The sequence below is a fragment of the Myotis myotis genome, unplaced genomic scaffold, assembly GCF_014108235.1.
Source record: "Myotis myotis isolate mMyoMyo1 unplaced genomic scaffold, mMyoMyo1.p scaffold_m19_p_17, whole genome shotgun sequence".
NCBI lineage: Eukaryota > Metazoa > Chordata > Mammalia > Chiroptera > Vespertilionidae > Myotis > Myotis myotis.
This window is the reverse complement of record NW_023416321.1, coordinates 4549569-4576897: the sequence shown is the minus strand read 5'-3', so window position 1 is coordinate 4576897 and position 27329 is coordinate 4549569. Positions and strand designations below refer to the sequence as shown.

At 56.5% G+C, this 27329-nt stretch overlaps 1 protein-coding gene across 6 annotated transcripts in view; it reads right to left on the bottom strand.

Moving 5' to 3' along the window:
• SLC39A11 (solute carrier family 39 member 11) overlaps positions 1-27329 on the bottom strand; it is a 175620-nt gene that overhangs the window by 19818 nt on the left and 128473 nt on the right. For all 6 annotated transcript variants that reach the window (XM_036340438.1, XM_036340441.1, XM_036340443.1 and 3 more), the window contains one exon: positions 21361-21430. In XM_036340438.1, coding sequence (XP_036196331.1) covers positions 21361-21430 — 70 coding nt within the window. The remainder of the gene's footprint in view (positions 1-21360; positions 21431-27329) is intronic.

Genomic DNA, 27329 nt, shown 5'->3' with positions numbered 1-27329 from the left:
GAAAAGGGGTCTCTGCAGATGTAACTGGGGGTCTGGACAGGACACCCTCCCCTATGATCCGGGAGGGCTCCTCAGCCAATGACGAGAGTCCTTACACGGGACAGACAGAGGAGACAGGCAGAGCAGGAGGCTCGGGGGACGATGGAGGCAGACGGGCCTTATGCTGCTGATGCCCCGGATGGCTCGGAGCTACCGGGGCTGGAAGAGGCGGAAGGACTCTCTGCAGGAGCCTCTGGAGGGAGGGAGGGGGCCCTGCCCACCCCTCGACATCGCACGGCCGGCCCCCAGAGCTGGGAGAGAATCTTTCCTGTGGTTTTAGGCCACCCAGTTTGGGGTAATTTGTAAAAGCAGCCACAAGACACGAAAACAGAGGGGGGTGGGCATCCGTAACACCTGGGCGCCGGGTGTGGCGAGACAGACCCCGGTGTGGGGCGGAGAGTCTGCGAGGGGAGACACGTACTAATTACGCCAAGAGAAAAGCATATGTATTTAGGAAACAGGTTGGCTGGTGGGACTGAGAGTCCGTGGGGGTGGGGCGGAGGGGAAGGAGGCAGGGGCTCTCGGAGGAGCTGGCATTTCCACTGGGGCTCAGGTCTGCACCTGGCCCTCACCTGGGTCTGGCCTTGGCCTCTGCTTCTTCCTTCCATCTGCCCCCATCCTACGTCCCACTCACCGACGACCTTTCTAAAGCACAAAACAGTTGCCGTTGCCAAGGTGCCTGCCAGGTGAGCCGCAGGATGTGAGGTGGCTCATGTTAATTCCCATTCTAGATCGGAGGCCCGGGCTGGGGGGTCGGTGACACTTGCAAGGTTACACCAAGGTCAGGCTCCTCTTTCTGCTGAGCTTCTGGGAAACTCCTCGCTGCCCTTTAATTTTTTTTTTTATTAGTTAAGGTATTACAAATGTGTCCTCATCCCCCCCATTAACCCCCAAACTCGCCCCCCCCCCCCGCCCCGCACACTCATGATCCCATCCCCCTGTTGTCTGTGTCCATTGGTCTGGCTTATATACATGTATACAAGTCCTTCGGTTGATCTCTTCCCCTTACCCCCGCCCTCCCCTACTTTCCTTCTGGGGGTTGATAGCCTGATCACTGTTTCTCAGTCTTTGGATCTGTCCCTTTTCATCAGTCTATGTTGTTCTCTATAATCCATTTGGCTGCCTCCTGCACGCCCCCTACTGGAGACCAAGCCCTCAACCTGGGCATGTGCCCTGACCAGGAATCAGACTGTGACCTCCTGGTTCGTAGGTCGATGCTCAACCACTGAGCCACGCCGGCCGGGCCTTGTCGTCTGTCTTGTTCAAAAGCCTCCAGCGGGTGCCCAGGGCCTCCCATAAAAACCCCACCTCTTAGAGGAGCGCGCAGTACCCCTAACTCTCTGATTTCCGCCTAAACTTTCTTCTAATCGACTGCCACCGCCAATCAGGGACCGTCCAACTTACCCACACAGACCTGCTCACCTCTTTTCGGCGCTATAAACCACACTGTACATAGATGAGAAGATATTATCATCACTGCCTTCTCTTTGTGAGGCCTGCTCTGCTTACATACATCATCAGTGTAGAACTACGACAGCCTCAGAGACACGTTCTGGCCACGCATTCTGTGCACGGGACTTAGGACTGGCCCAAGGCTGGCGATGCCCACCTGCGCCCAGGGCGCCCACTATACTTGCCCACGGCCTTCTTGTTCCTTTCTGCTGATAGCCATCACATCAGCTTTCACGCGGCCTGCTGTGGTTTCGCCAAGGCCTTTGGTCAGTGTCACTTTATGGCTAAAACGTCGCTGACCACCCCTGGATGGAGGGGCCTCACTTCCATCTGCCCTCAGAGGGGAGCTGGGGAGAGGCCCCCAAATCCAAGCGTCCGGAACAATGAGCTCGTTATCCCACAGGGCAAACCCCTCTCGGATCACCTCGGCTAAGCTCTCCCTGGAAGGAACACAGAGACCCGGCCGGGGACGTGTGTCCCGGTGGGGACCGTGCCCGAGAGCAGAACCCACCTTCCCACGACCCCAGGGGCTCAGCAAACCCCTTCTGTCTAGCTTGACCTCTGCGTGGCCCTCGGGATGGAAGGGGAAGACGCGGACGCAGGCTGCCAAGGCCCCGGGCCGCAACCCCGGGGCCCACAGTTTATTAGCAGACGGGAGCCACACAAGCGCCCTTATCACAGTCGCAGCTTTGTCCAGAGACAATGTTGCCTTTCAGATTGTGTTCCGCCTGGGACGGTGGATTTATAAACTGAACTGGTGACCGGGAACAGAAGCCCGGCTGCAAAGACTAAATGCCTTGTTCTCCGTGGGCCTGGGCGAGCGGTGTCCTGATAAGATAAACAGAGATAATGAGCCGAGGGAGGGGCCTGCTGGTGTGTATATAAACGTATATATATCCACGTCTCCACGTCTGCGTGCCGGGTGCACAGGCTGGGGTGGGGGCTGCTCTTCAGATCTGAAGAGCCAGATCGGAAGGAGAAGCCCGACCCATGTGGCTCAGTGGTTGAGCGTCAACCTATGAACAAGGAGGTCATGGTTCGATTCCCAGTCCGGGCACATGTCCAGGTTGCGGGCTCGATCCCCAGTGCAAGAGGCAGTTGATCGATGATTCTCTCTCATCATTTCTGTCTCTCTCTCCCTCTCCCTTCCTCTCTGAAATCAATAAAAACATTTTCTTTTTTTTTACAAAAAAGAAAAACACATTTTTCTGGATATCTTTCCAGAAAGGAAGCTGGATATCATCATAAGATGTTCCTTTTGTCTCTCTGAACAGCTCAGAAATATACTGGCGTGGTCACCTCTAAAAGGCGGCCCTGGACCTGTCCCCCCCACCCCATGTGTCCGTGTCAGGTAAGCAGGGCTCCTATTGTGGAAGCCGGCAATGACGTGTCTATGGGGTTTGTGATAACTGTCTCTTGTTTGTGTGTATGTTTACAAGTATCTATAATAATAAAAGCATAATATGCTAATTAGACTGGGCGTCTTCCAGACAAAGCCAGGGCTGCGAGGGAAGCCCGGGTCCTGGGTGCCAGAGTGAAGCTGGTGCTGGCAGCCGGGGGAAGGAAGGCCTACTCTTGCACAAATTTTGTGCATTGGGCCTCTAGTCCACAATAAAAGCAAAAAAGGAAGGAAGGAAGGAAGGAAGGAAGGAAGGAAGGAAGGAAGGAAGGAAGGAAGGAAGGAAGGAAGGAGAGAGAAAGAGAGAGTGAGGGAGGGAGGGAGGGGAAAGGAAGAAGGGAAACACATTTGGCTGGATAATTACTGAAGCTGGTGATGGGCAAACACCTTTCATTACTGTAGCGTTCTCCTTCCTGTATTTCTGTGCACAATGTTCCATGGTAAAAGGGAAAAAAAAGACTGGCTGAGAGGCAATGGCTTCAAACCCCCCTCTCCTCTCCTCTCATCCATCCATCTAGCCATCCATCCAGCAAATGCTATTTGTGCCACATACTGTCCTAGGTGCTGGGAGCGGTGTGGGTGGGACAGACGGGGTCCCTGGCCCCCCGCGCTGACATTATCCCCATAGTTCAAATAGTCAACACGAACCCCGGGCTGGGTTGCCTCAACCAGGAAGGGCACCTGTGGGGTTAGGACTGGGGGGGTGGGGGGGAGTGCAGTTCTGGGCTGGCCTCTGTGATTCTATCCAGTCTGCTCCCTCCGGGAATCCTGGAGCAGGAGTGGGGAGAGGAGCCCCAGAAGTCCGCACGGTGTGAGCCGCGGTGCGAGCCGGGACCTGATTGTCCATGTCCGTCACTAACACAGCCGCCCCCCTAGACTGGAAGGTATTTCCAGAGAAGGCCCAGCCCACCCCTCGCCTCGGGGCTGCTGTAAACACTCCGGACACACAGCTGGCTTTACAGGTCTCTGGGTCGGAGGACCCAGGGCGAGGCTGGCATTCGAGCGAGGCCCGTGCTGAGGACACAGTCAGCGAGGGGCTGGGGACAAAGCCCCCCGTGCTGCTCTCCGCTGTGTTAACTGCACCCGCGTGACTCGTCCTGATGGGCGGGGGGCAGGCCGAGGAAACCCGGGGCCCAGCGTTCAGGCTGATACTTGTGTTCCCCCTCAGAGGGCCGCTGTCAGAATCTGGGTCTGGGTGGGGCCCACACCTACAAACCAGCCCACGGGACACCCCCGAGGGGTCAGCCTGCTCGGACCACACCTCCAACACCCTGCCCACGGCCAGGGGGAAAGGAGCAGCGGGGTTTCTGCGGGAACAGAAGGCCCTGGGCGAGGAAGGTCAGGACCACGCTCGTCCCCTGCATCCTGAGCGTGTTCTGGTGAGAGTGACGGGCACAGAGAAGTGGGTTTCGGTTTCCCTGGTGGTTTTCCATCGGTGTCGGGTGGGGGTGGGGGGAAGAGGTGATTTTAAGTCTCTGAATCATAGTCACTTCCCCCGGCCTCTGCGGAGTGAGAGTACGTCTGACCGTGTATATACAGAACAGCAGACGCGGAGGTGTGGTGAGTGGTTTCTGAGCTTCTCCCAGATACAACACCCCGACAGCGGAGGCTGGGACCGCCAGGGAGGAGACTCGGGGGTCGGGGTGGCACAGTCCCTGTCCTCGGCTTCTCAGAGCACAGCAGACGAGCCCTAGAGGTCATCCGAAGTGAGCCACGAAAGGGCGGACAGGGCGGGGGCCCACGCGTGTGGCCCACTGCGGCCCCCGCAGCCCGAGCTCCGGATCGAGGCCGGCATCAGGACACGGCGGTGGACGCTTTGACGCCCCATCCCGGGGGCGGAGCAGGAAACTCGGGGAGAACCGGCCACATTTTGCAGCTCTCATCCAGATGTTTGGCACAACGTCGGCATCACCCAGTGCCTCCGGGAGGTGCCTGGAGAGAGGGCGGCGCGGAGGCCGCCGGCCAAGCCCCTGAAGTGCGGTTCCTCGGGGACTGGGAGCAGCTGTTCCCTTCCCACGGGAGGGCGGGCGGAGGGTTCCGAGGGGCAGCTGAGCAGGAAGGCCCCAGGCCCAGCTCTTTCAGGAAACAGTAAGCAACGCGGCTTACGGACACAGACGGTTCTCGGCGCAGACAGATCACTGGCAGCCTCAGCACCGCGCCTGCTCTATGCACTCACACCGACTTGCGAGCTCTTTCCACTGAGCTCTGAGTCTGAGTCTCAGGGTAGAAACCTCCTGTTTTTTTTTCTTTTTTTTATTTTAAATAAATTGTTATTGATTCCAGAGAGGAAGGGAGAGGGAGAGAAACATCAATGAGAGAGAATCATCGATCGGCTGCCTCCTACACGCCCCCCCACCCCCCCCCACTGGGGATCAAGCCCGCAAGCTGGCATGTGCCCTGATCGGGAATCGAACCGTGACCTCCTAGTTCATAGGGCCATGCTCAACCACGGAGCCACGCTGGCCGGGCTGCTGTTTTTTCTTTAACCAGCACCTGGCACAGTGCTTGGCATGTCGCAGGCCTTCCTGGGTGGGCCATGGTTCTCAGCCAGGGCGATCCCGGGGGACACGGGGCAGTGTCTGGAGACAGTTCTGGTTGTCAGGACTGTGGGAGGGGTGCCGCAGGCATCTAGTGGGCAGAGGCCAGGATGCTGATAAATGTCCTACAATGTGCAGGATGTCCCTCCCCCCCCCCCCCCCCAACTAAGAATCATCCAGCCCCAAATGTCAATCATGCCAAGTCTGGCGACCACTTCTGCACAGAAGCAGAAAGGGTGCCTGGGAGGGGATGTGAACATCTCCTTTTCAAGGAATTTTCAGAATGGCCTCCAGCTGTCCCTGTGGGTTTGGGCCTCTGGGATGAACACAGACCCCTTGCTCTCCTGAGCCCCATGATCGCCCTGTCCCCAGGCCCCGGGCTGCGGGCTGGCGCATTTTCCTTCCCCGGCCGCCTCCTCCCACTCGGATCTGTTTCCATCGAGTGGATCCTTTCCAGACCGTGAGGCCGCTGAGTCCCGCCCGTGGGGCCGAGAGAGGCTCCTGTTGTGTCTGCGCCTCAGGAGGGAGGACGACAGCATCGCAAATCCTGCTCCTCAGCCTCAAACCATTTGTACGCAAGTCCCAGTCTGCAGGGACCTCACGGCCGAGTCCTACGGCGGGCAGGGCGGCCGGCCTTTTACCTACGGCAGCTCTCGGGGGCAGAGACGGAGGACTGTTATAATAAGGCACATGGCGGCACAGGAACCTCTGATGGGGCACCTTCCTGCCCGGGTGAGGGCAACCACATCGGGGCCTGCGGGCCAGGCTCCCGGCCACCTCCACCCCCCCACCCCCACCCCAGGGCTCCGAGCCCGCCGCCCACATTCTCTGTCTTGACAACAGCACACGGGGTAAGCTTTCCTGCTCCTGATGCGCGAAGCGGTGTTTCTCAGGCCAAGCCGAGCACCGGACAGAGCCAGTCCTCAACTCCTTCTCAGAAAGCAGTACCGTTGGCCCAGCCAGAGCGACGCGGGCGCTAGAGACCGAGGCCCTGAGTGACGGGGTCGGGGGAGGAGGGGGAGGCCAAGGCTGGGTTACCTCCTACTGAGGTGTCTCCTTGGGGGGCACTTAGAGAGCAACCCCTAAACAGAGGGGCCTGCTTCGTCGTAGTAAACGCTGTTATTTTTACGAGAGAGTCCGGGCTGCACGCCAGACACTGGTCTGAGCATTGGACACGCGCCACTGACGCGTTAGTGCGAGGGAGAGCCTGCCACCATCCCCAATTCACCGATGAGGAAACCAAGCACAGAGGTCCGAGTGACTTACTCACGGCAGAGCCCAGCCCGGGACCAGGAAGCCTGGTGTCAGGGTCCATGTCTGTACACCACGCTGGGCTCTGTCTCCAGAGAGCAACTCCCTCGCTCGTCATTTACACTAAGGAAGCAAAGGAAGCAGCCACATGCACGGGCCTATGGCTCCAGCCTATGGGACCTGAGTTTGCAAAGTGCAGGGCAGTTTACAAGAGCATTTTCCTCCACTACAACCTCCAGCGGGTCCTGTGAGGCCGTGAAGGTCACGGCAGCCTCTGTGCACAAGGACATTGTCACAAAAACAAACAAACAAACAAAAAAACTGGGGTGGGGGTGGGCAGAGCACCATCTCTGAGTGCGGTGGAATCAGCCATGAAGGACCAAGAGCTCAAGGCCCCCCTCGCACCTCAGGGTGACCCAGCAGCTCCCCTGGGGAACCCTCCGCCCCCCCACCCCCACTTTTAATGTGTGGGGTTCAGCCAAGGCTGCATTCTAAGCTCCGAGATGCAGGTTGTGACCCTATGCTGGACAATGGGTGCATTTCCATCCCTCGAGTCAGTAGCTGGTTCAAGGCGGGGGGAGCACGTGATATAAGTTTGTCTAAGCCAGCCGTGGGCAAAAGCTACGGCCTGCGGGCCGGATCCGGCCCGTTCGGCTGTTCTGTCCGGCCCGCGGAGCCGAAAGAGCGGAGGGTTCTCTTGCTCTCCCCTCCGCTCCTTCACCAGCAGCAGCGTTAACATGTATTAGTTCACACAAACACTCCATCCATGCTTTTGTTCCGGCCCTCCGGTCCAGTTTAAGAACCCATTGTGGCCATCGAGTCAAAAAGCTTGCCCACCCCTGGTCTAAGCAGACCCCAGGGGAGCAACGGAGAAGAGATGGCCTATCCATGTTGGGCTTGAACCTGGGAGGGCAGAGAGCTGGAGCTGTCAGCACAAAGCCGGCCACCGTGCCGCCACGGAGAACCTGAGGACCGAGCCTACACTGAAGACAGCAGGGCTGAGGGAGGGAAAAGTAAGCAGAGGCCCGATGATGGGCTCTGTGCCCCTGGATCCAGCCGTGCCTGAAGCCAGCCTCCCTGGCTCTTCAGCTCTGCGAACCCGTGCGGGCTCTTTTTAGCCTAGGACAGGAGGAACGGTCGTTCTGTTTCTGACACGTGTTATAAATGAAAACTATCTCATTAAAAAAGCTGCACTATACACGTCAGGAACAGCGAGAGAAGGTGGGTCCCTTTCTCCGAGCCTTTATCTCCAAGGTGAATGTGAGCTTTAGGCGAGCGTGGGAAATGTGGTTGGCTTCCTAAACACGGTATCGATAAGCACAGCTGATTACCTGCGAATATCACAGCGAGTTCATGGAACGTGTCCCTGTGTGAGTCACTGTGGCGCTGCACAGACTCGCATTCAGTCACGTTGGGCCCTACCCGCCACGTGTAGGCCCGGGTGACAGACTGGACGGGTGGGAGCAGACGGGCCGGCCCTTCTCCGCCACCTGAGGGTCAGCATCCAGGCGTGGCCTCCCAGCGGACGGAGGGCCACCTGGCTCAGCGGCCAGGCCGGGCTGTGTGCCATTCCCAGCACATTCCCTAGGCAGGAAGCCTTGGCCCCGGCCGGCTACTTCCTCACGAATTCTTGAATGAAACCACCCACACGGAGTACAAATCACGCAAGTATCACGGCCAGCACCCTGACGACTCTGGTCTCCGTGGATTTTCCTGAGCTCACAGCCCTTGGAAACAAACCCTCAGCGACTGTCTGTGGCCGGAGACGCCTGGCCTCCGGCTCCGGGCCGGGCCTGGGAGGTGCCCTTTCAGTGGGAGGGGCCCGCGGGGCAGCCGGGGCCCCAGGTGTCCGTGAGCGGCTGGGACTGGCCGACAGCCGCCCGCCGGCACCCTGTTTGTTTCCCTGCGGATTGAATTACTCATGCCTCCCTGTCCACGTCCCCGAAACAATGTTCTCTGGATGCATTTGGAAACCCGAATCCCTGCGGTTTGTCTGGACTGGTTTCTATTTGCGGAGAAGGAGGGTCCGCCTGGGGCGGGCCGAGCCGGGCCCGGCGAGCTGTGCAGAAGTCACGACACCCTGGGGTTCCTGTCACACAGGCCCCTGCAGTCCCCGGATCCAAGTTCCCCGTGGAATGCTTTTGTCCCCCTTGGGAGCTCCCAATGGGACACGGGGCAGGGGTTGGGGAGGGGGCAGATCTTGCCAAAGCTACGGTGTCTTTAAACCACCCTCAAATCCCAGAGAACAAGAAACACAGTGCAGGCTTAAAGGGCAGCGGCAAACAAATCATGGCTGAGCCTGTTGGTAAACAGCCCGGGAGGAGACGAGCGAGTCAGCTTGTTCGCTCTTGCCTGTCAGACAGAACTAAGGCCACGCTGTGTCTGTTTCCCTCCACCCAGGGCCCAAGTCCGAGCTTGCTTCCTTTCTGTTTACAGTGAGTCTCACGGGATGGGAGGGAACGCGGTCTGGTCAGAGTCGGGGGAGGGACGTGCTTTCCCAGAAGCGCCCCGTAGACCGCGATGGTCACCTGCAGAGACTGGCCCGGCCCAGCATCACTGCAGGGAGGATCCGGGCAGCCGTATCTTAAAGCTCCCAGGTGATTCCAACGTGCAGTGAGGTTAGCACCGCTGCCCGAGAGCTATGCTATCCGATAGGGCAGCCGCAAGCCACGCGTGGCTACTAAGCACCTGAAACGTGGGAAATCCAAATTAGATGCGCTATCGATGGGAAATGCACACCAGGCTTCTAAGAATTAGCACAAAAAATAGAATGCAGAGTGTATGGTTGACTGTTTTGTGATATACATATATATTTTAAAGTATATTTTTATTGATTTCAGAGAGGAAGGGAGAGGGAGAGATAGAAACATCAATGATGAGACAGAATCATTGATCAGCAGCCTCCTGCAAGCCCCCTAGTGGGGATCAAGCCTATAACCCGGCATGTGCCCTTGATCGGAATCGAACCCAGGACCCTTCAGTCCCCAGGCTAACACTCTATCCACTGAGCCAAACCAGCTAGGGCTATTTTGTGATATTGATTACAGTTAAAAGTGCGGGCCTGTCCTGAATTGGCGCCCGCGCGCGCGTACACACACACACACACACACACACACACACACACACACGGGTAGAGCTATGGGGCAGGTCAGAAATCGGTAAGCAATCAAGGAAGAGAAAGACGGAAGAAAAATCTACATGTCTTCAAGCACCTCTAAGACCTCATCATGTCCCTTTATAAGGAGCACAAACCCCCAGGCATGCCCCCCCCCCCCCTGCACGCCCACACCCACAGGGACACGCACGCTTGTGCTGGTGCAGCATCAGTAACGCATGGCTCGTTGTCTTCCCACCAAGGAGAACCACGGATGTTAGCTGCCAAGCAAAGGTCAGAGTTCAGTCTGGAAGCTTCTGTGTACCCATTCTGCTCCAGCCTGGCAAAATACCCTCAAAGTGTAACCAACAGTAAAGCTTCATCATCAAGAGGCAAGTCAACAGAAGGTAAAAATGGACACATAATCAATGACAGCTTTGCAGAGCAATAACTACAAGATAATAATCTTGTACGAGACACGATGGTCGATTTGCTTGCTGCGTCCAGTGCACTGGACCAGTCTGCTCGCCCCGCCCCCAGTTCCCTATGGCCCTGCCTGAACTCTGGACCTGGGCCAAGAATTTCTTGGGGCAGCCCCAGAAACTCTCATGTGTGATGGTTGATTGTATGGGTCCATGACTGGTCCATGGGGTGTCTGGGTATTGGGTCAAACATCATTCTGGATATTTCTGTGAGGGTGTTTTCAGATCGATGAACATCTTAATCGGTAGAGCAAAGCAGATTGCCCTCCACATATGGGTGGGCCTCACCTAACCAGCTGAAGGACTGAATAGAAGAAAAAGACCAACTCTCCCCAGAGTAGGAGAGAATCCTCCAGCAGATCGCCCTCAGACTAGGGCTGCCCCATGGTTCTCCTGGGTCTCGAGTCTGCCAGCCCACGCTCCTCACGAGGACTTGCCAGCCTTTATAACCACACGAGCCGATTCCTTGTAATAAATCTCTTTCTCTCTATACACATCCTATTGGTTCTGCTTCCCCAGAGAACCATGACTGCATACCCTGCCCTTCCTGAAGTCCCACCTGCAGCCGTCACCTGCTAACAGGAGGGAAGGTCTCTGGGAGGAGTCGGGGCTCAGTTTCTCACCCAGGGTGGCTGCACCCACGGCAGTTTCCACACCCACATCCCCACTGGACCCACAGCAGCTGCCTGGAGGGGTGGAGAATGCAACTCGAAAGCATGGGGGAAGTGGGCTTGGACCAAACAAGCCGGAGATGGGAAGGAATCATGAGATGAATTGCTTTTTCTTTCTTCTGTCACCTCCTCTTCACCTTCCAACTGACAGGTCTGAGACTCAGCAGCTCCATTCGGCTTCTTGAAGACATTCTTCGTGACCCGGGAGCAAGCACGGAGATTTATTTTTAGAGAAACCAACTCAGTGGTGTCCCTTACTACGGATCTACTTTCTTGTCTTCCCCGGGCTGTTCACTTCCTTCTGCTCATGCCTGCTTCTCGGGGTGTGTGCCGCCTGATAAACTTCAGTATGTCCACTTTGCCCGAGGCTCTGTTTTCTAAGAAACCCAGACTCAGACACTCGGCCTTTTTCTTTCTCAATTCATTTGCTCGGCCAGGAAAGAGCTGAGCTCTTTTCTAGATTGGGAGTCCCCACTGATTGGGCCAGGAGTGAATACCTGGTCACTGGGAGAGTCCCTCCCTGAATAGTCATTCTCATCCCCTATCTCGAATTAGACTGCATCTAATTTCTCTGATACCCAAACCAGACAAAGACATGGCAAGAAAATCAAACAAAAGGCCAATACCTCCTTATGAATACAGATACAAAACTTCTCAATCAAGTTCTAGCAAACTAAATCCAGCAACATACCAAAAAAAAAGAAAAAGATTCTAAGTCATAGCCAAGTGGGATTCAACACTGGAATGCAAGGTTGGTTTAACACCTGAAAACCCATGCAATATTCCAAATCAACAGTATAAAGGATAAAAGCCACACAATCGTCTCAATAGATGCAGGAAAAGCATTTGACAAAATCCAACGCCCGTTCATGATAAACACCCTCAACAAGTAGAAACAGTGGGAAACTTCCTTGACCGGATATAAAAAGCATCTACGAAAAGCTCACAGCTAACCTCAGACTTCATACTGATGGTGAGAGGCCGAAAACTCTCCCCCTAAGAGGACGAACAGGACAAGGATGTCCTTCCTCTCTTACCGCCCCATTTCAACGTTATACTGGAGGTTCCGACCAACAACTAGATGTGAAAAATAAATGTGGCATCTAGGTTGGAAAGGAAGAAGTAAAACCAGGTCTACTTGAAGGTAACATGAGTTTCTGCATAGAAAATCCTAAGGAATCCACACAAAAAATTATTAGAGCTAACCAATGAGTTCAGCAAGGCTTCAGGATACAAGATAAAGATAACCACCCTCTCCCCCCAAATCAGCTGCATTTCTACAGACTAACAATGAGCAATCTGAAAAGGAAATTAAGGAAACAACTCTATTTGTAATAGCATTTGAAAAAAACAAAACAGTAAGGAATAAATTAAACCCAGGAGACAGAAGACCTACCCGCTGCAAACCACCGAGCATTATGGAAGTGGTGCCTCTCCCCTGACCTAGAAAGCCGTGGGCTTGGGAAGCATTCCTCCTCCTCCAGAAGGGACACGGAAACGGGGTGGTGGTCCCTCTTCTCCACTTTCCTTCCAGACCTGTGGTTCTCACGCTGCGGGGGCCTGACCCTGAGATCTGAATCCGTGTCTGAAGGGCCGACCTGGGGCCTGTGTTCTCAACTGTGCCCGGGGAGGCTTTCGTGCCTGGTCCTCCAACCCGAGGCTCAGGTGTGGCCCCCTCGCCCCTCTCCCCATCTTCTCGGCGGGCCCACTCCCCCGCGGTCTGGGACGTGGGCCTTGCCCGGCCACCTGGGCAGCTACTGGGGATGTTAACCCGGATGCGGGAAAAGATGGTCAAGGGCAACAGGGGGCTGAGAGGGGACTGAGGGCCCTTTGCTGAGGAGAAGGCTCTGGGCCCACAGCCGTTCGCTCCCAAGGGCCACGCTGGGTCAGGCAGCATTTTGACCGCGGGGCCTGGGCAGGCAGGCGCGGTCTGAGGTGTGTGAACAGTGTGGCTTTGGGCGAGTCACTTACTGCCACTTGTCTCCTGCAAAATATCGAGGCTCCCTGAGGTCTCTCCCCAGTGGAATGCTAAGTTATAAAAGTCCTTACGCTTACAAAGGGCTAAGGCCTTTGTCACCTGGCCTTGCGGGCTTCTCCCTTCCCTGCACTGAACGCGTATGTAACTCAGCCCTCTGCCCGCCCTGAGCGCCCCATGGGGCCTCTGACTCCCCAGCCTGCAGGCTGGGGGCTGGCGGGCCTGAGGCCATGTGACCAGGGGGCGGGCGGAGCCACAGCTGCTGGGGAGGGCCCAGCCCTGGGTTCTGCACAGAATTGAAACCTGACGACCTAGCTGATGGAATTACCCCGAAGAAAGGAAATTTGTCTTTTAAGAACAAGCGAGAGGCTGATGACTGAAGTCCCAAAGAATTCTGTGGTTGGACCTTTTTTTTCGGTTGTTTGTTTTCTGGCACAATCTGTCTCTGTTTCGGAGCCGAGGGCCGCGCTGCCGTGACAAAGGCCTCTTTCTTACGACAGTTTAATAGCTCCAACAGGGGACAGCGCTGCCTCTCCCAGGGCCGGCGTCTGAAGGCGGCCGCGGGAGGAAGGAGACAGCCAGGGCTTTTCTCCCACTTGGTCCAAGCTGAACACAGAGCGACTTGGGGCGGAGGGGGGGGGGGAGTAGGGGGGTACGTGGAGGGGAGAAGAAGAAACAAGAAAACCTTCACCTCCTCCTGAAATAAAACACGAAAGCCGCCGAAAGGGTGGGGAAAACAGAATGTGTCCGGATAGAAAAGAATGTGGATTAAACAGTGATGCTCAGGGCTTGGGGTCCACTGTGGGGGGAGATGAGGAAGCCAAGTGGGGGGCGGGTGGGAAGGCTGGGAGACCCTGCTATGAGTTCACTGTGGCCGCAGTAACAAGGGACCACCTGGGAGGCGGGAGACAGCAGAGGCTGAGCCTCACCGTACTGGAGGCCGGAAGTCCGGCATCCAGGGGCCAGGGGCGGGCTCTAGGGAAGGCCCCCTCCTCACCTCCCGCTCCTGGGGGCGGCTGGCAGCCCTCGCATTTCTTGGCTCGTGGCTGCATCCCTCCAACCTCCGCCTGTCCTTCCAGGGCGGGAGGTCCCTCCGTGTGTCTGTGTGTCTGTCGCACGGCATTCTCCCCTGTGAGTGTGTCTTTTCTCCTGGACGTATCAGGACACCAGTCACAAGGATGCAGGACCCACCCTGCTCCAGCACGACCTCACCTTTGCTGATTACATCTGCAAAGACCCTGCTGCCCAGGGGCCAGGGGTCAGGACTTCAATGTGCCTTTCAGGGGGATGTCATTCCACCGCAACACCTTCGTTCTAAAACCCTGGGGTTCCTACTCCGCCAACCGCCCCGTCTTATTCCCCACCTACAGCCCAGGCCACTCTTGCTCTGGCGTTCTCCCCTCCCGATGACCCGGCCCGTCCGTCCATCTGCTTCCCAGGAGAGTGAGGCCCCAACAGTGGCCGCCCCGTCTCTTAGGAGATCTCCCCTCCCTGCCCTCAGCACCTCGCGCGTGGAACGGTGCTCTCGTCTTTATCGTGAATGCGTGCTTCAGTGAGTAGGGCTGGGAGGGCTGTCCTTTCCTGGGGGCCTCGCATCCTTCCCTTTCCCCACATACCAGGGGACAGGTGGGTTTATAGACGCGTCTGACAGTGTCTGACAAGAGAAGAACTCCAGCCGGTGCAGGAGGGTCCAAGGTGGGAGGTCAGACACTGCAGCGGAGCCGACCCACCTCCGACGCCACTTCGGGGGCAGCTCTGGCACCTGCAGCCACGGGTCACAGCAGCCACTGGAGGCAGGAGAGGGCTTGGTTCCTGGGCTCACTTCCTGCCCCCGCCCCTCACTGCCATGTGCCTCGGGTGTGTTCTCTGTCTGTAAACGAGGAGGCTCCCTTCTCCTCCTGGGGGCGCTGTGAGGATTTGCTGATCCAGGAGTCCCTGAGCACAGATCTGCAGGGGAGTGCGCTCAGTGAATGCTGGCTCTCAGGATGGCTCCTGGGTGCCCGAGGCAGGGTGGGGTCAGGGCCGGCACAGGCGGCTCCTTCATGGGCTACCCATCAGATGGACCTCAGCTAAACCCTGGCTCCGCACTTGCCACACACGTGATCTCAGACAAGTCCCCAGGCCCTGGACCCTCCTCTCCACCCGGGAGGGCAGAGGCCAAAGTGAAGCATGGAAACAGCTTGTGATGCCAGCTGTCCCTGCCTGTTCCCACGGAGCACCCCAGCGGCCTTTGCCGGCTCCCATAAAGCGAAGACACCCCCAGCCCCCACGGGCCATGCCTGGCTCCCTCAGGGGGCCTGCGCTCTCTGCCTTGGGTTGCCGGTCACAAACCATGCAGGAGGGTGGATAGGGCAGCGATGGGAACCGGAGAGAAGAGCGCGTGTTACCTCCAGCGCCCGGGAAGCCACAGAGAAGCCACACTCCCTGCTCACAGAGCCAGGGGGCCGCACCTCCCCCAGGCCGGCTTTGGGCTGAACAGAGCCACCTTGTGCAGAGATGCGTCCCCTGCCAAGATGTCCAGCCCTGTCGCCAGGGACTTGGGTGGGGGTGGCCGGAGAGCGTGGCGGAGGGAGGAGGGGGCGCAGCATAAACAGCCCCTTGTGTGGCTGATGGTGGGGGTGGTAGAGGGGGGGTTCCACATACAGAGGAGGCAGCCCCGTGCCTTCCTCCTTGTTCTGGGAGTGCAACTGTGTGGTCACATGGAGGGAGGCAGGAGGGGCCGCCCATTGTGAAACCATCGCAGGATCCCAGGCACCGATGCCCTGGTGCACCGCAGACCGTGCGCCCCCGGCCCTGGGTTTGCGCAGAGAACAGAAGAGGAAGCCGGGCCCTGCTGCCGGCGACGGGGAAAGCGCACACAGCACATGTACGCTCAGAAACATGTACACGCGTGTTCACAGCAGCCCTGTTTCTAACAGCCAACAGGTGGGAACGACCCAAATGCCACCAACGAGTAAGTGGGTTTATACAATGGGGTCCGACGCACAACGGGCTCCGTGACATCTCTGTGGATTTGTGGATGGATGGATGGATGGATGGGCAGCAGATAAATCTATGACTTGATTACTTGTTACCTAAAATGGCCCATGAGAAACTGCCTCGCTTAGCCTGGCTTCCCCCTGGTGTCCAGCAGGCTTAACCCTGTCTCTTTACTTCCAGGAATGATAGATACGTCCATGACATCCTTGTTTAAAAGTCATTACAAAAATGATGTGTCCCCCCTAAAATGACATAAAAATCTTACTGATTTCGGGGTGAGCTGAGGCTAGGACGCGACGCCTCTGTTTCCCTCTGCTGGTGCAGACAGCCAGAGGCGTGGAGAGTGCTCCCTGCCCTTCCTCTGCCCGTTTCACATCAGTTCCTCCTCTCTGTGCAGGGCACTAACGCTCTATGTTACTCTGACACCGGAAGATAAACAAGATGATGATGGGCACTTGTTAAGTGCTGAATTCAGTGACGGATGGAACATCAGGGTCAGAAGAGCTGGAACAGGGAGATGCTACTCTTTTGAAAACGCACAGAGCATGTTTACAAACTTGTAAATATACGTGCACGGTCCTGAGCGCCTGCAGGTATGGTCTCCACTGCACCTACCTTTGTCATTAATCCTGTCACCTACCAAGCGATGACACAGAACTACCACGTGGTGGCGCTGTCCGCCAACCACTGTTTGCCTGCCAACACTCCCCGACTTCATCATCTCTCAGTAATTCGACTCTCACCATCTCTCAGTAATGGGGGAAGGCCAGACTGGAACGAAAGCTTTAAGAGGAGCTGCCTACAGACTACTCTAGAATCCCAAGCAAGGTGGTTTGATGGGTTCAAGAGAAGGGCTTGTTTGCATACAATACAACCGAGGGCTCAGTTTGCTATTGCAAATAAACAACAGCACAAGCATTTACTTCTAATCCTGCCGAAGTGACTGAGGGGCGGGTGGGGCGGGGGGACGAGGAGAGTGTGTGCTATTCTGCAGGGAAAGGCGTGGGAGTGGTGGGATCCGGGTGGAAAAGTACCTCCTCCGCTAGGCACCTTCCTGACTTCCCACGCTGGGGGGTTCCACTTCTCAGGCCCAAGGCCGCACTCCAGGGAGACCAGGCTGGACTCTGGCTGCCCTGGGGAGGGGTGAGGCCCAGTTCAGTGGGCAGGGAGGAGGTTAAGATCGGCAGCCTTGAGGAAGGGAGTCCTCCCCAGAACTCTCCAGAAGCCGGAGAGCTGGTCCCTGCTGTAGGCGGGCGGGGGGCACCCTCAGGGCAGCGTGCGGCTGGAGGCAGCTATGGCAGCTTGCTCCTCGCAAGACGCTTGAGTGAACAGTAAGGAAAAAGTCTTATTTCAGCGCTCTAAGGCTCCTCCCCCCACAGCCACGTCTCCCCTTAACTTCTCTACGCAGAACGTGCAAACCTGTTTTCACACGCACACTGGAACCAAAGTGGGGTCTCCTTGGACACAGAGGCACCCGGGTGTCATAGGGCTCACACGTGCAGGAACACGCATCATTGGCCAACATGGTCTAATGACCAGCAATCTGTGTCTGTTCCCATCTTCGTCTCTAAACAAATAGCTGCTCAGCTGGCTAATGGCTGCTGTCTTAAATGGTTGTTAATATATTAACATACATATTGGTTTTTGAGCGGGGCAAATGGATGTGTCTGACTTACTCTTAGATCTGGGAGACAAACATATACTTTAAAACTTAAAGTATAAAATTTAATGCCCATCTGGTGTGGCTCAGTGGTTGAGCATCGACCTATGAACCAGGAGGTCATGGTTCGATTCCCGGTCAGGGCACATACCCCAGGTTGCAGGCTCGATCCCCAGTAGGAGGCAGCCATTCAGTGTTTCTCTCTCATCATTGATGTTTCTATCCCTCTCTCCCTCTTCCTTCCTCCCTGAAATCAATAAAAAAAAGAAAACAAAAAGAAATGTATTTTAAGGTCCCCACACATAACTAATGAGCTATCTTGAGGCCAAATGCAGGTGGGTCTACCCAGCACTCTTTGCGGTGTGTCTGGTGCCAGAGAGCATGCCCTGGCTGGGCCCCGGGCAGGACACACGCCCAGGCGTACGGTGGAGGTGTGATTTGTGGATTGTCCATGGCATGCTGCGAGGTCACAGCCCCTTGGGGACAAGCAGCCTGCTCCACATGCCTGCTGCCCCTGGGCGTGGCCACGGACCACAAACGCTTAGTGAAAGCTTAAACAGGCAGCAACACATGAAGCCACGTGAGTCGGCACCAGTAGCCTTGCCCTCCCTGCGGGTGTGAGTTATGCCCACCGCTGAGCTGAGCGAGCGCTGAGGACAGACTTCTTTCTGGGAAACATGTCCTCTGGGGGCAATGACACTTCAGAAAGGAAACATCTCGGCGGCAGCCAACTCCCCGGGGACACGCGGCCTGAAGCAGCTCTTTGTAGTGAGACCAGAAGGCGTGCGAGGGCCCAGATCAGAGAGAAGCAAACTGCATTTCCCGTGCACCGAGGCTGCCCTTTGCTGGTTGAGCTTCTTCATCACTCGGGGGCGGTGGCCCTGGGAACAAGGCCCTCACACAAGCTCTCTAATGAGGAAGGAAGGTGGCGGGAGAGGAAGAGGGTGCTGGAGAGGGCTCCAGAAAGGTGACGTAACAGCATCTGACCACTAGGGGGCAGCAGCCACACACACAGTACCCGCTGGGGTCCTACCTGTCCTCTTTCCTTCCTAGATGATGTCCCTTCTGCTCTTCTCTTCTCTTGCAAGAGAGGTTCTGAGGCCACAGGTGAGAGAAGAGCCCCTCCCGATTCCAGAGGCACAGGAAACGGAAGGACTTCGTAGAGAAGACTCATGCTGCCAGCATGTTTGATGACTCGGAACTAGCACTATGCGCCGCGCCCACCCAATTAGGGGTCTCCACGCTTTTTCTGTAAAGGGCCAGATGGCAGCTCTTTCCGGCTCCAGCCTTAAGAGGCGGTGGCAGTTACGCAACGCGACCATCGCCGCACATGCACACGGGGGATGGAGGTGGGGGGCTGCAGACAATGGGGAAATGATGGGTGTGGCTGTGCTTTAACAAAACTTCATTTACAAAGATGGTGTTGGGCCGACGTCAGCCCACGGACCACAGGCTGCGGACCCCAGAGTAAAGGAACAGGCCCATCTCACCAGCCCAGCTGGCTTGGTCCACGTGGACCCGGGGCACCTGCTGGGTAACTCTTTTCTTTTCCCAAAGCCACACAAATCCATGTTTCCTCTCCTCTCTGCCCTTCCCCAGCACCACGGGATTACCTGTGTTTCCCAGGTGCCTGAACGTGAATTCTCCCTCCTGCACAAAACCAGCTGACAAAGGCCATCAGCAGGTTCTGCATTTAAACCCTCTTCCTGCCATCAGCCCCTCCTCGTCCCCACCCTCGTCACACCCATCTTCCCGTGGGGCTAAAACACCATGGGTGGTAATAACGTTTCCCCATCACGGATGCCAACCCCCACCCCCGCCTTCCTTTCCACAAGGCACCGTGGGAACTCCGTCTTGGTGACGCGTCTATCCACCAGCCCTGGCAATGCCTTCGGACCTCCCTGCTCACTCATTACCTGCCCTCAGCACCCCACATATCCCAGCTGACTGCCCCACTCTTCCGATGAAACGTGCCCCCTCGTGAAGTGCCCCGAGACAGGGGAGAGCTTGCCCGGGGTCCACTGGCTTCTTGGATGATTTGGTGTGAATCCCTCCCTTGAAGCTTAAGCTGTGCTCATCTGGGGGTGCCTGTGGGGTAGGCTGCCCACTGACAAACCACTCGGGCTCTCTCATGGTATCGACGGTCAATGGTGTCGCAGGGAAATCAGAGACCGTGGCCGGCACATCATGATGCGGGGCTGTTCTGACTTCCTCTGGGCTCACTGCTCCGATCCATTTAGAGAACACGCACACACGTGCGTAAGAAGGAGGGAAGTTCCCGGCGGCTGGGCTGGGGGACGACCGATGCCCAGTCGGTACATCATGTTCGTTTTCATGGGTCTGATGGGAGTGAGAGGGGGCACGGCCCTCAGCCCCGCTGACGGAGGCGCTTCCTGCTGCGTCTTCCTGTCGTTCCAGCGTCCCTCTTCAGCCGTCTGAGCGTGTTGCTAGGCGCTCGGGGACGCAGTGTCATTATATCATCTCCCGTCTCCCGTCACCGAGGACTGACCTTTATTCTTTAGGTGGCTTTCCGCCTCCAGGTCTGGCTTGTCTGATGCTAAAATTGCAATCCCTGCTTCCTCTGCATCAGCGTTCACCTGGCTTCCTTCTTCGTCCCTTTATTTTTAACCTTCCCGCTTCCTTGTCCCATGCGACTGGGATTTTAAAAGTAAAACCTATCATCTCTCTTAAATGACGTGCTTAGTCATCTGATGACTTTGTTTCTGCACCCCTCCCCCAGCAGTTAGTCTGTCTTTCTCTTTCCTTTCCTTCTCTCCCCCATCCCTCCCCCCTCACCCACTCCTCCCCCTCCCCCTCTCCTTCCCTCCCTCCCTTCTACCCTGCAGTCCACATCCACCTGCGAAACCAGGCCTGTAGCTCGAGCTGAGGGCAGAGTAATCTTACATGTTACCGACCAAGAGTAAGACCACAGGCGTTTGCAAAGGAAGAGCACACATTACGAACTCACCGTGGATTTGTAAGTGAGGCAAACGGGCTGAGGGTAGGTCTGCTAGGGGAGGCCTCTTTCCCCGTCCGCGCCTGTGCTACAGGGAGCACCCCCCACCCCGTACACCCCACCCCCCAGGACCTCTGGACACAGTGAGGGCGATGACATTCACAGCTGTGACGGCGGTGACGTGTGATGGCAGGAAAATCCCCCAGGGACGCTGTTGAGCAGAGGTTTGTGAGGCTGTACACACAGAGGCCTGCTGCCCCGTCCAGTCCCCATCCTGTCCCCATCAGAGGGCCCGAGGGCCCGAGTAACTCAGGGAGAACCTGCTTGGTCAGGGGAAGGCGGAGCTGGGTGGAGAGGCTTTTGACATCGGAGTTGACGTCACGATGTCACGGGACATGAGGTGCCAGCGGATAGGAAGCCGGGCCTGAGCAGTGGGCGTGCCCAGGGCACCGACTGTCTGGCTCCTCACCCCCCGGACATGGCCGGACTCAAGCTCATCATGTTCTAACCGAAGCCAACGTCACAGGCTGTGCCGCAGGACAGGGAGCCGACTCCCCGCCCCACGCCTGGTGCTGGAAAACAGCCACAGGCACCTCGATCGTCATGATCCCTGGACCTGGGTGACGTTTCTCACACACTGAAGGACCCTCCCACCTCCCTGGGCATCAGGTGAAGGGGGACGCTGGCGGTGGGGGGAGGAACACCCTGGGAGTCCCACAGGCGGTACGAGAGGCTGAGGACGGAAACTGCCAACCCAGGACATGCCGGCGCACACGTGTCTGGGGCTTCATGGAGCGGCTGGGGGTGCCCGTCAGGAGCAGCACGGGGTGCAGGGCCGGGAGCCGGGGCAGCAGGTGTAGCCTACCTGGCGCTCTCAAAGGTGGCGGACGCCGTCTTCTCCACAGCTCCGAACCCAACGCCAACAGCGAGGCCCTCTGAAACAGACACGAGAAGAGCGTGCGGGGTTAGGGACAGGCTTCCACTCATGCTCACTGCCGTCACTGGCAGCTCGGGGGCACCAGGCCCCCAAAAATCCACGCGGGGGGAGCCTAAACCGGGTCAGCGGCCAAAGGCCTGGGCCGAGTCTAGCTCACCGCTTGTTTGTGTAGGGCCTGGAGGCCAAGAACGCTTTACATTTTGAAGTCGCTGAAAAAAAGATCAAAGGAAGAATATTTCACGACCCAGAAAAATGACATGATCTCAGTGTTTTATTGGCACACAGCAGTTGTCGAGTTGTCCGTGGCTAGTTCCATGCTCCATCAGCAGACATGAGGAGTGGGGACAGAGACCATATGACCTGAAGTATTTACCACCTGGCCCTTTATGGAAAGAGCTCGATGACCTCTGACCTGGACATGCAGGGTTTTCTCAGCTCATGAGCAAGACGCCCGAGGGTGACACGGTGGCGGATGAAGTCACCTGAGGAGCCACCCTCAGACGGCGGAGACTGTCACCGTCGGAGGAGGTGTGGCTGGGGATGGATAAGAGGATGCGCCGAGTCCTGTCCGGTGGAACTTGTGCCCCTGCCGAGCTCACCAACACCCTGGCTGGGACCGAATGTGGAGCACGTTCCTGATGGAGGGGTCAAGGCTATGGAGAAGCAGGGACCCGTCCCAGGAGCCTGGGGCCAGTGGGCAGAACGCATGAAGGACACTTCCTGACCCCACGGGGAGCGCCGCCTCCATCCAACAGGAAGCAGAGGGCTCTGGGGGCTGGGGAACCTTGCAGTGAAGAGGAAAGAGGGCAAAACCGACTGAGTGAGCATCTCCCCTACGGGAGCACCTCCTGGATCTGAGGGCAGGGATGGAGGCTTGAGAGCCAGGGGGGCTGTGAGTCTGTGGCCCGGGCTCTGCGCTCTCCACAGCTGGTGTTCCTCCCCTTTTCTTCCAGAAACGTCTGCAAGGGCAGGAGCCAAGACTCCAGGGGGGCGGGGGGCGGGGGGTGGATACCTGTTCAACATGCTCAGGTTTGCCCGATGCACCTGACGCGCTTCGGAAAGGGGTGGGCGAGAAGTAAGGCCGGGGAGGAGCCGGATGGGCTGCGCTGGGCAGGTCTAAGGGTCGCAGGCACCCTTCCCATGGGGAGGAGGCAGCCTCTGTCCCTGCGGCCCTGGGAGCCTCGGGCAGGGCCCACGCTCACGGTCATGAGAATACAAAGTCAGAGGACATCAAGATGCCTCCCGCTGGCCCTGCTACCTTCGGGGGGAGGACGGGGGGCGAGGGGGGGCAGGGGGTTGAATGTTTACAAACCGACTGTTCCCAACACGGTGGAGACCACAGCCCCCTCCCTCCCAGGGCAGAGGGGGCCACGGGGAGAGGTGTCAGGCTAGGGAGGCACTAAGGGCTGTTTCCTGACACCAGAAGGGCAATCCCCTTCCTTTGAAATAATCTGTGGGTTTTTCCCCCAAACCAAGCATGGGAAACTCGCGGCCCACAGCGAATGATTTTGCGGCCCAGCCAATGTAACACTATGTAAGAAACGTTTTAATAAAAATTCGGTAACTTAATTTTACAATATCCTGCTATACAAAAATATTAATAACGAACTACAATGTTCACTAATGACTGATGACTATAATCGTGTTGCATTCATGTCCCTTACGCCCTTACGCGCAGGCGCACAATTTCTCTCCACTAATACTAGCAGCGAATATTTTAGCAGCCGATGGCCACATCATTAGTCTTGGACTGACTTGTTTGGTGTGCGCAACAGGAAATATTTCGCTTTCAAAGAACCAGAAAAATAGGTTTATTTGCGTGACGCTTATGAATTTGTGCAGTTATTCAGTGTCTGGTAAGTTAAGGTTCAAGAAAAAAATATCAATTTTTCTTAAAATGTCCTATTATTTTATGTTAACAATGGCTCATTTATTTCAGCCTTTGTGTTCAGCATGTCTCTATCGAATAAACCCACATTTCTATGAAAATTGAAGCTTTTGTTTTTTGCGGCCCACATACACTTAAGCCTTGTTTATTTGGCCCTGTTAGCCTTTGAGTTGGACATGCTTGCCCTAAACCATAAACAACAGCTGGTTGGCTCTTTTGTTAAAGATTTTACTCCAATTAGCGGTTTTAATGTAAATGATAGTGCAGCCCGGAGCAAAAGTGATTCTTGGACTAACCCTTTCTGCTTATGTAGCGTGTAGCCCAGCACAGGGATTTACATACATGCTCACACCAGCTCTGGGAGGGTGCGGAGGAGAAAGGGCCTGCCCAGCATGAAGGGGCAGGGGCAGACCTTGAACCCCAGCCTCCCGCTCTCGCGCCCTCCCCCTCTCGCGCCCTCCCCCTCTCCCCCATGTGCCGACCTTGGCTGTGGCTCTCTCCCAGGGGCAGGCAGCTGGCCCCTGGACCTCTGCTTCCAGAAGAGGTCGGGACAAAGCCAGGGCCTTGTCTCTCCGCCCCGCCCTGTGCCTTGGCCAGGGCCATGTGCACCTTGGCCGTCCCGTTCTGTGATGGGTGGCCACGGAGCAGGTCCCTCCTCCCTGCTCTCCTGGGGCACAGGAGGCGGGGGGAACCACCACCCCCTGCCCCAAAAGAGCACAGGCTGCCCAGGGAGGCAGCCAACTGGTCCCTGTGATTTGGAAAGGGGGAGAGGGAGGAGAGGTGACGCGGGGGTGGGGGGAGAGAAGGTCACTGTCGTCGTGTCTAAAGGTGGACAAATACCCGAGAGCCAAACAAATGAGAAACCAAGAACCGAAGACGAGAATGAAGGCGGGCACTGAGGATCGACCCGCTGGCGCTGGCTGCGAGAGCCCTCCGGTTGGGGAGGGAGCCGGGGAAAATGCCAGCAGAGCTCACACCCCAGGTGTTCCGGCAACAAGTGCCAATTAGGAAGGAAGCGGGCCTGAGCCGCGGGCTGGGTTTTCTCCACCCTGAAAAGCTCCCTGCATAGCTGTTCTCACCTGTTACATCTCTGACCTCTGTGTCTACAAACTGGAGGGTTGTGTATGTGGGTGTTTGTGTGTGGTTTTTTTAAATTTTTTTTATTGATTTCAGAGAAGAAGGGAAAGGGAGAGAGAGAGAGAAAAAAAAAATCATTGATGAGAGAGAATCATGAATCGGCTGCCTCCTGCATACACCCCCCACTTGGGATAGGGCCCACAACCCGGGCATGTGCCCTGACTGGGAATCGAACCTCAACCTCCTGGTTCACAGGTCAAGGCTCAACCACTGAGCCACACCGGCCGGGCTGAAGGGTTGTTTTTCACTCAGCCTTCCTATTGACAGCGTGGCCTGTCATCTAGAACATTCTTATCACTCTGTCCATTTAGCCTTGTTGTTGTTAATTCTCACTGAAGGATATTTTTTCCATTGATTTTCAGAGAGAATGGAAGGGAGACAGGGATGGGGAGAGAGAAGCATTGATGTGAAAGAGACACAACAACTGGTTGCCGACCGGGGCTTGGATAGAATCTGCAACCCAGGTATGTGCCCTTGACCGGAAATGGAACCCACAGCCACAGGCTGTCCTGGGCAACCAGAGGTGCCTCAGTGGCCATCAGAGAGACTGTGCAGGCAGGCGGAGCCAATGGCGAGAGCGAGGCGGAGCCACCGTCAGCCCTAGGTAGGTACTCTGGAGGGCGTGTGTCACCAGCCCCTGGCGTTCCCTGCTCAGAAGCGGGCTGATCCTGAATCCTGTGAAAGTCGCTTGCATACCTGCCATCTGCAACCTGGACATCAGAGAGGAAATGAGTAGCCGTGGGGGTCGGGGGTCAGGTGCACACTCTGCAGACCTACCACGAAGGGTCATGTGTCCAGGAGACGGGTGCGTCTACCGGGGTGCCCGCCACCGGCATGTGGAGAACTGCCCCAGAGCCTGGGGGGCTGCGCCAGCCACGGCCGGGGCGCTTTCCTTTCCCGTGAAATCACCAGCAATATCCCTCTGCAGACACAAACTTATGAAAGCAGGTCACGGCACACCGGCTATTCTTTAAGCGGGTAATGACATATCTGCCAGTTTTATCTTCACCCTGGTGTCTAACGTTTCCCCAGAGAGAGATTTTTTTTTATCCCCCTCCATTCTGTAAAGATAAGTCTGACTCAGAGCTTGACCCAGGGCTGGGAGAGAACACGGGAAGTTTTTCATCGGTCTCCGCAGAACACAGCACCCCAGACACCAGTTGGCCCGGCTCCCCCAGAGTCGGTTATAGTGGCACATTTTATGTTATGCACATTTTACTACATTAAAAAATACAGTGCAGCATAAAACAAATAACAGCCATGAGTGTCTCCCTCCAATATAAAACTCACACCATATCTAAGATTATTGGAAAGTTTAAAATAAATTAGCTCCTTAACAAAACACCAAGGAAATAGGACAGAGGCCTGCTGTCTTCCCAAATACCACCCCAACCCTTGATCTTCATGGAGAATCCTTGTATAGGTAAGACAGGCAGGCTATCTACAGGTGGGAATCATGGGCACAGTGGCCAGGGGTCTGCTCTCAAGGCCTTGGTCATTCCCGACAGCTTGGAGCGTGGTGCTCACCCTCATTTGTTGTTGAATAAATCACTCAGCACACTCATTAGGAAGTTGGGGTGCAAGTCCAGGTGCTCAGACATCTAGGTACAAAACAACAAAACCTCACAAGGTGCCTGAGATAGGGGGCCACGCGCCAGAAAAACCAGCAGTGAATTCTCAGATCTGGCCACGAACGAAATGGTGGTGGTGGTGATGGTGGTGGGGCTAGCTGTGTCCCTCTGCTCTTAGCCTCAGTTTCCTGATCTGGCAAACGGTTGTGGCAAATGTGTTCTGTGTTTTCCTGGGTGGCTAACCCTCCTAGGAGGCAGCTGTGGCAAATGTGTTCTGTGTTTTCCTGGGTGGCTAACCCTCCTAGGAGGCAGCTGGCTCCTCACATAACTAGCAGTTTATTGGAATTCAGCACCGGGGCTGCTGGACAGCGCCTCACAATCCATCTAGGAGAGGCCCTTATCTGGCCTCTAACTCCCTCTGCCCCCACCATCCACCCTCATCTACCCCTAGGAACGCCCAGTCTCCTGCTTCTTCCAGAGGAATCCTCAGTGAGGACACCAAGAGCTCTGCCCGCCATTTACATGGTGACGAGTGGTCCTGGCTGCTGCTCTGCGGGACCCATCACCACGACCCTCTGTGCCCAGTGGCTCCCAGCCAGTGACTGAGCATGGGTGGGGGTGGGGGTGGGGGGGAGAACCAGTGCAGGACATGCATCTCTTCTTAGAGAACACCTTCAGCACCAGGACCTCCCTCCAACCTGAGCGCCCCCTCCCTTTCACAGGTACCAGGTCTGTACCGCAGGCGGGGGCTCTCCCTGCCACCTCTGCTCCCTCCTCTACATCCAAACAGGCACCTCCCGCAGCAAACCTCTTGCACATTGAATCCCTTCCTGGCACCTGCTTCTCGGAGGCCCTGGGCTGACACACCATCCATCCCACTGGCCACAAGAGCAAAACACCCAACCAACGCCCTGCAGGGCAACCTGTGCATTACAGACCTTACAGTGCACGGCCCACAGTATTCACTCCCTAAATGCGGACTGAGCCCTGCTGATGGCGAGCAGGTGCAGACCCACACGTCGGAGGCAGGCCGGCGTTCTTGGCCACACTCTGCATGTGGGTAAACCGACAGGAGTTGTGCTAAATGTCCAATGTGGTTACAATTAGTGATGATGGAAATAACAGTCAACATCATGTAGCATTTACTCCATGTCAGGTACTGCTCTGTACTTTCCATGTGCTGCTCATTTAAAAAGAGTCCTAAGCCCGACGGGCATGGCTCAGTGGATTGGGTGTTGTCCCATACGCCCAGAGATCGCGGTTTCATTCCTGGTGAGGGCGCATGCCAGGGCTGCAGGCTC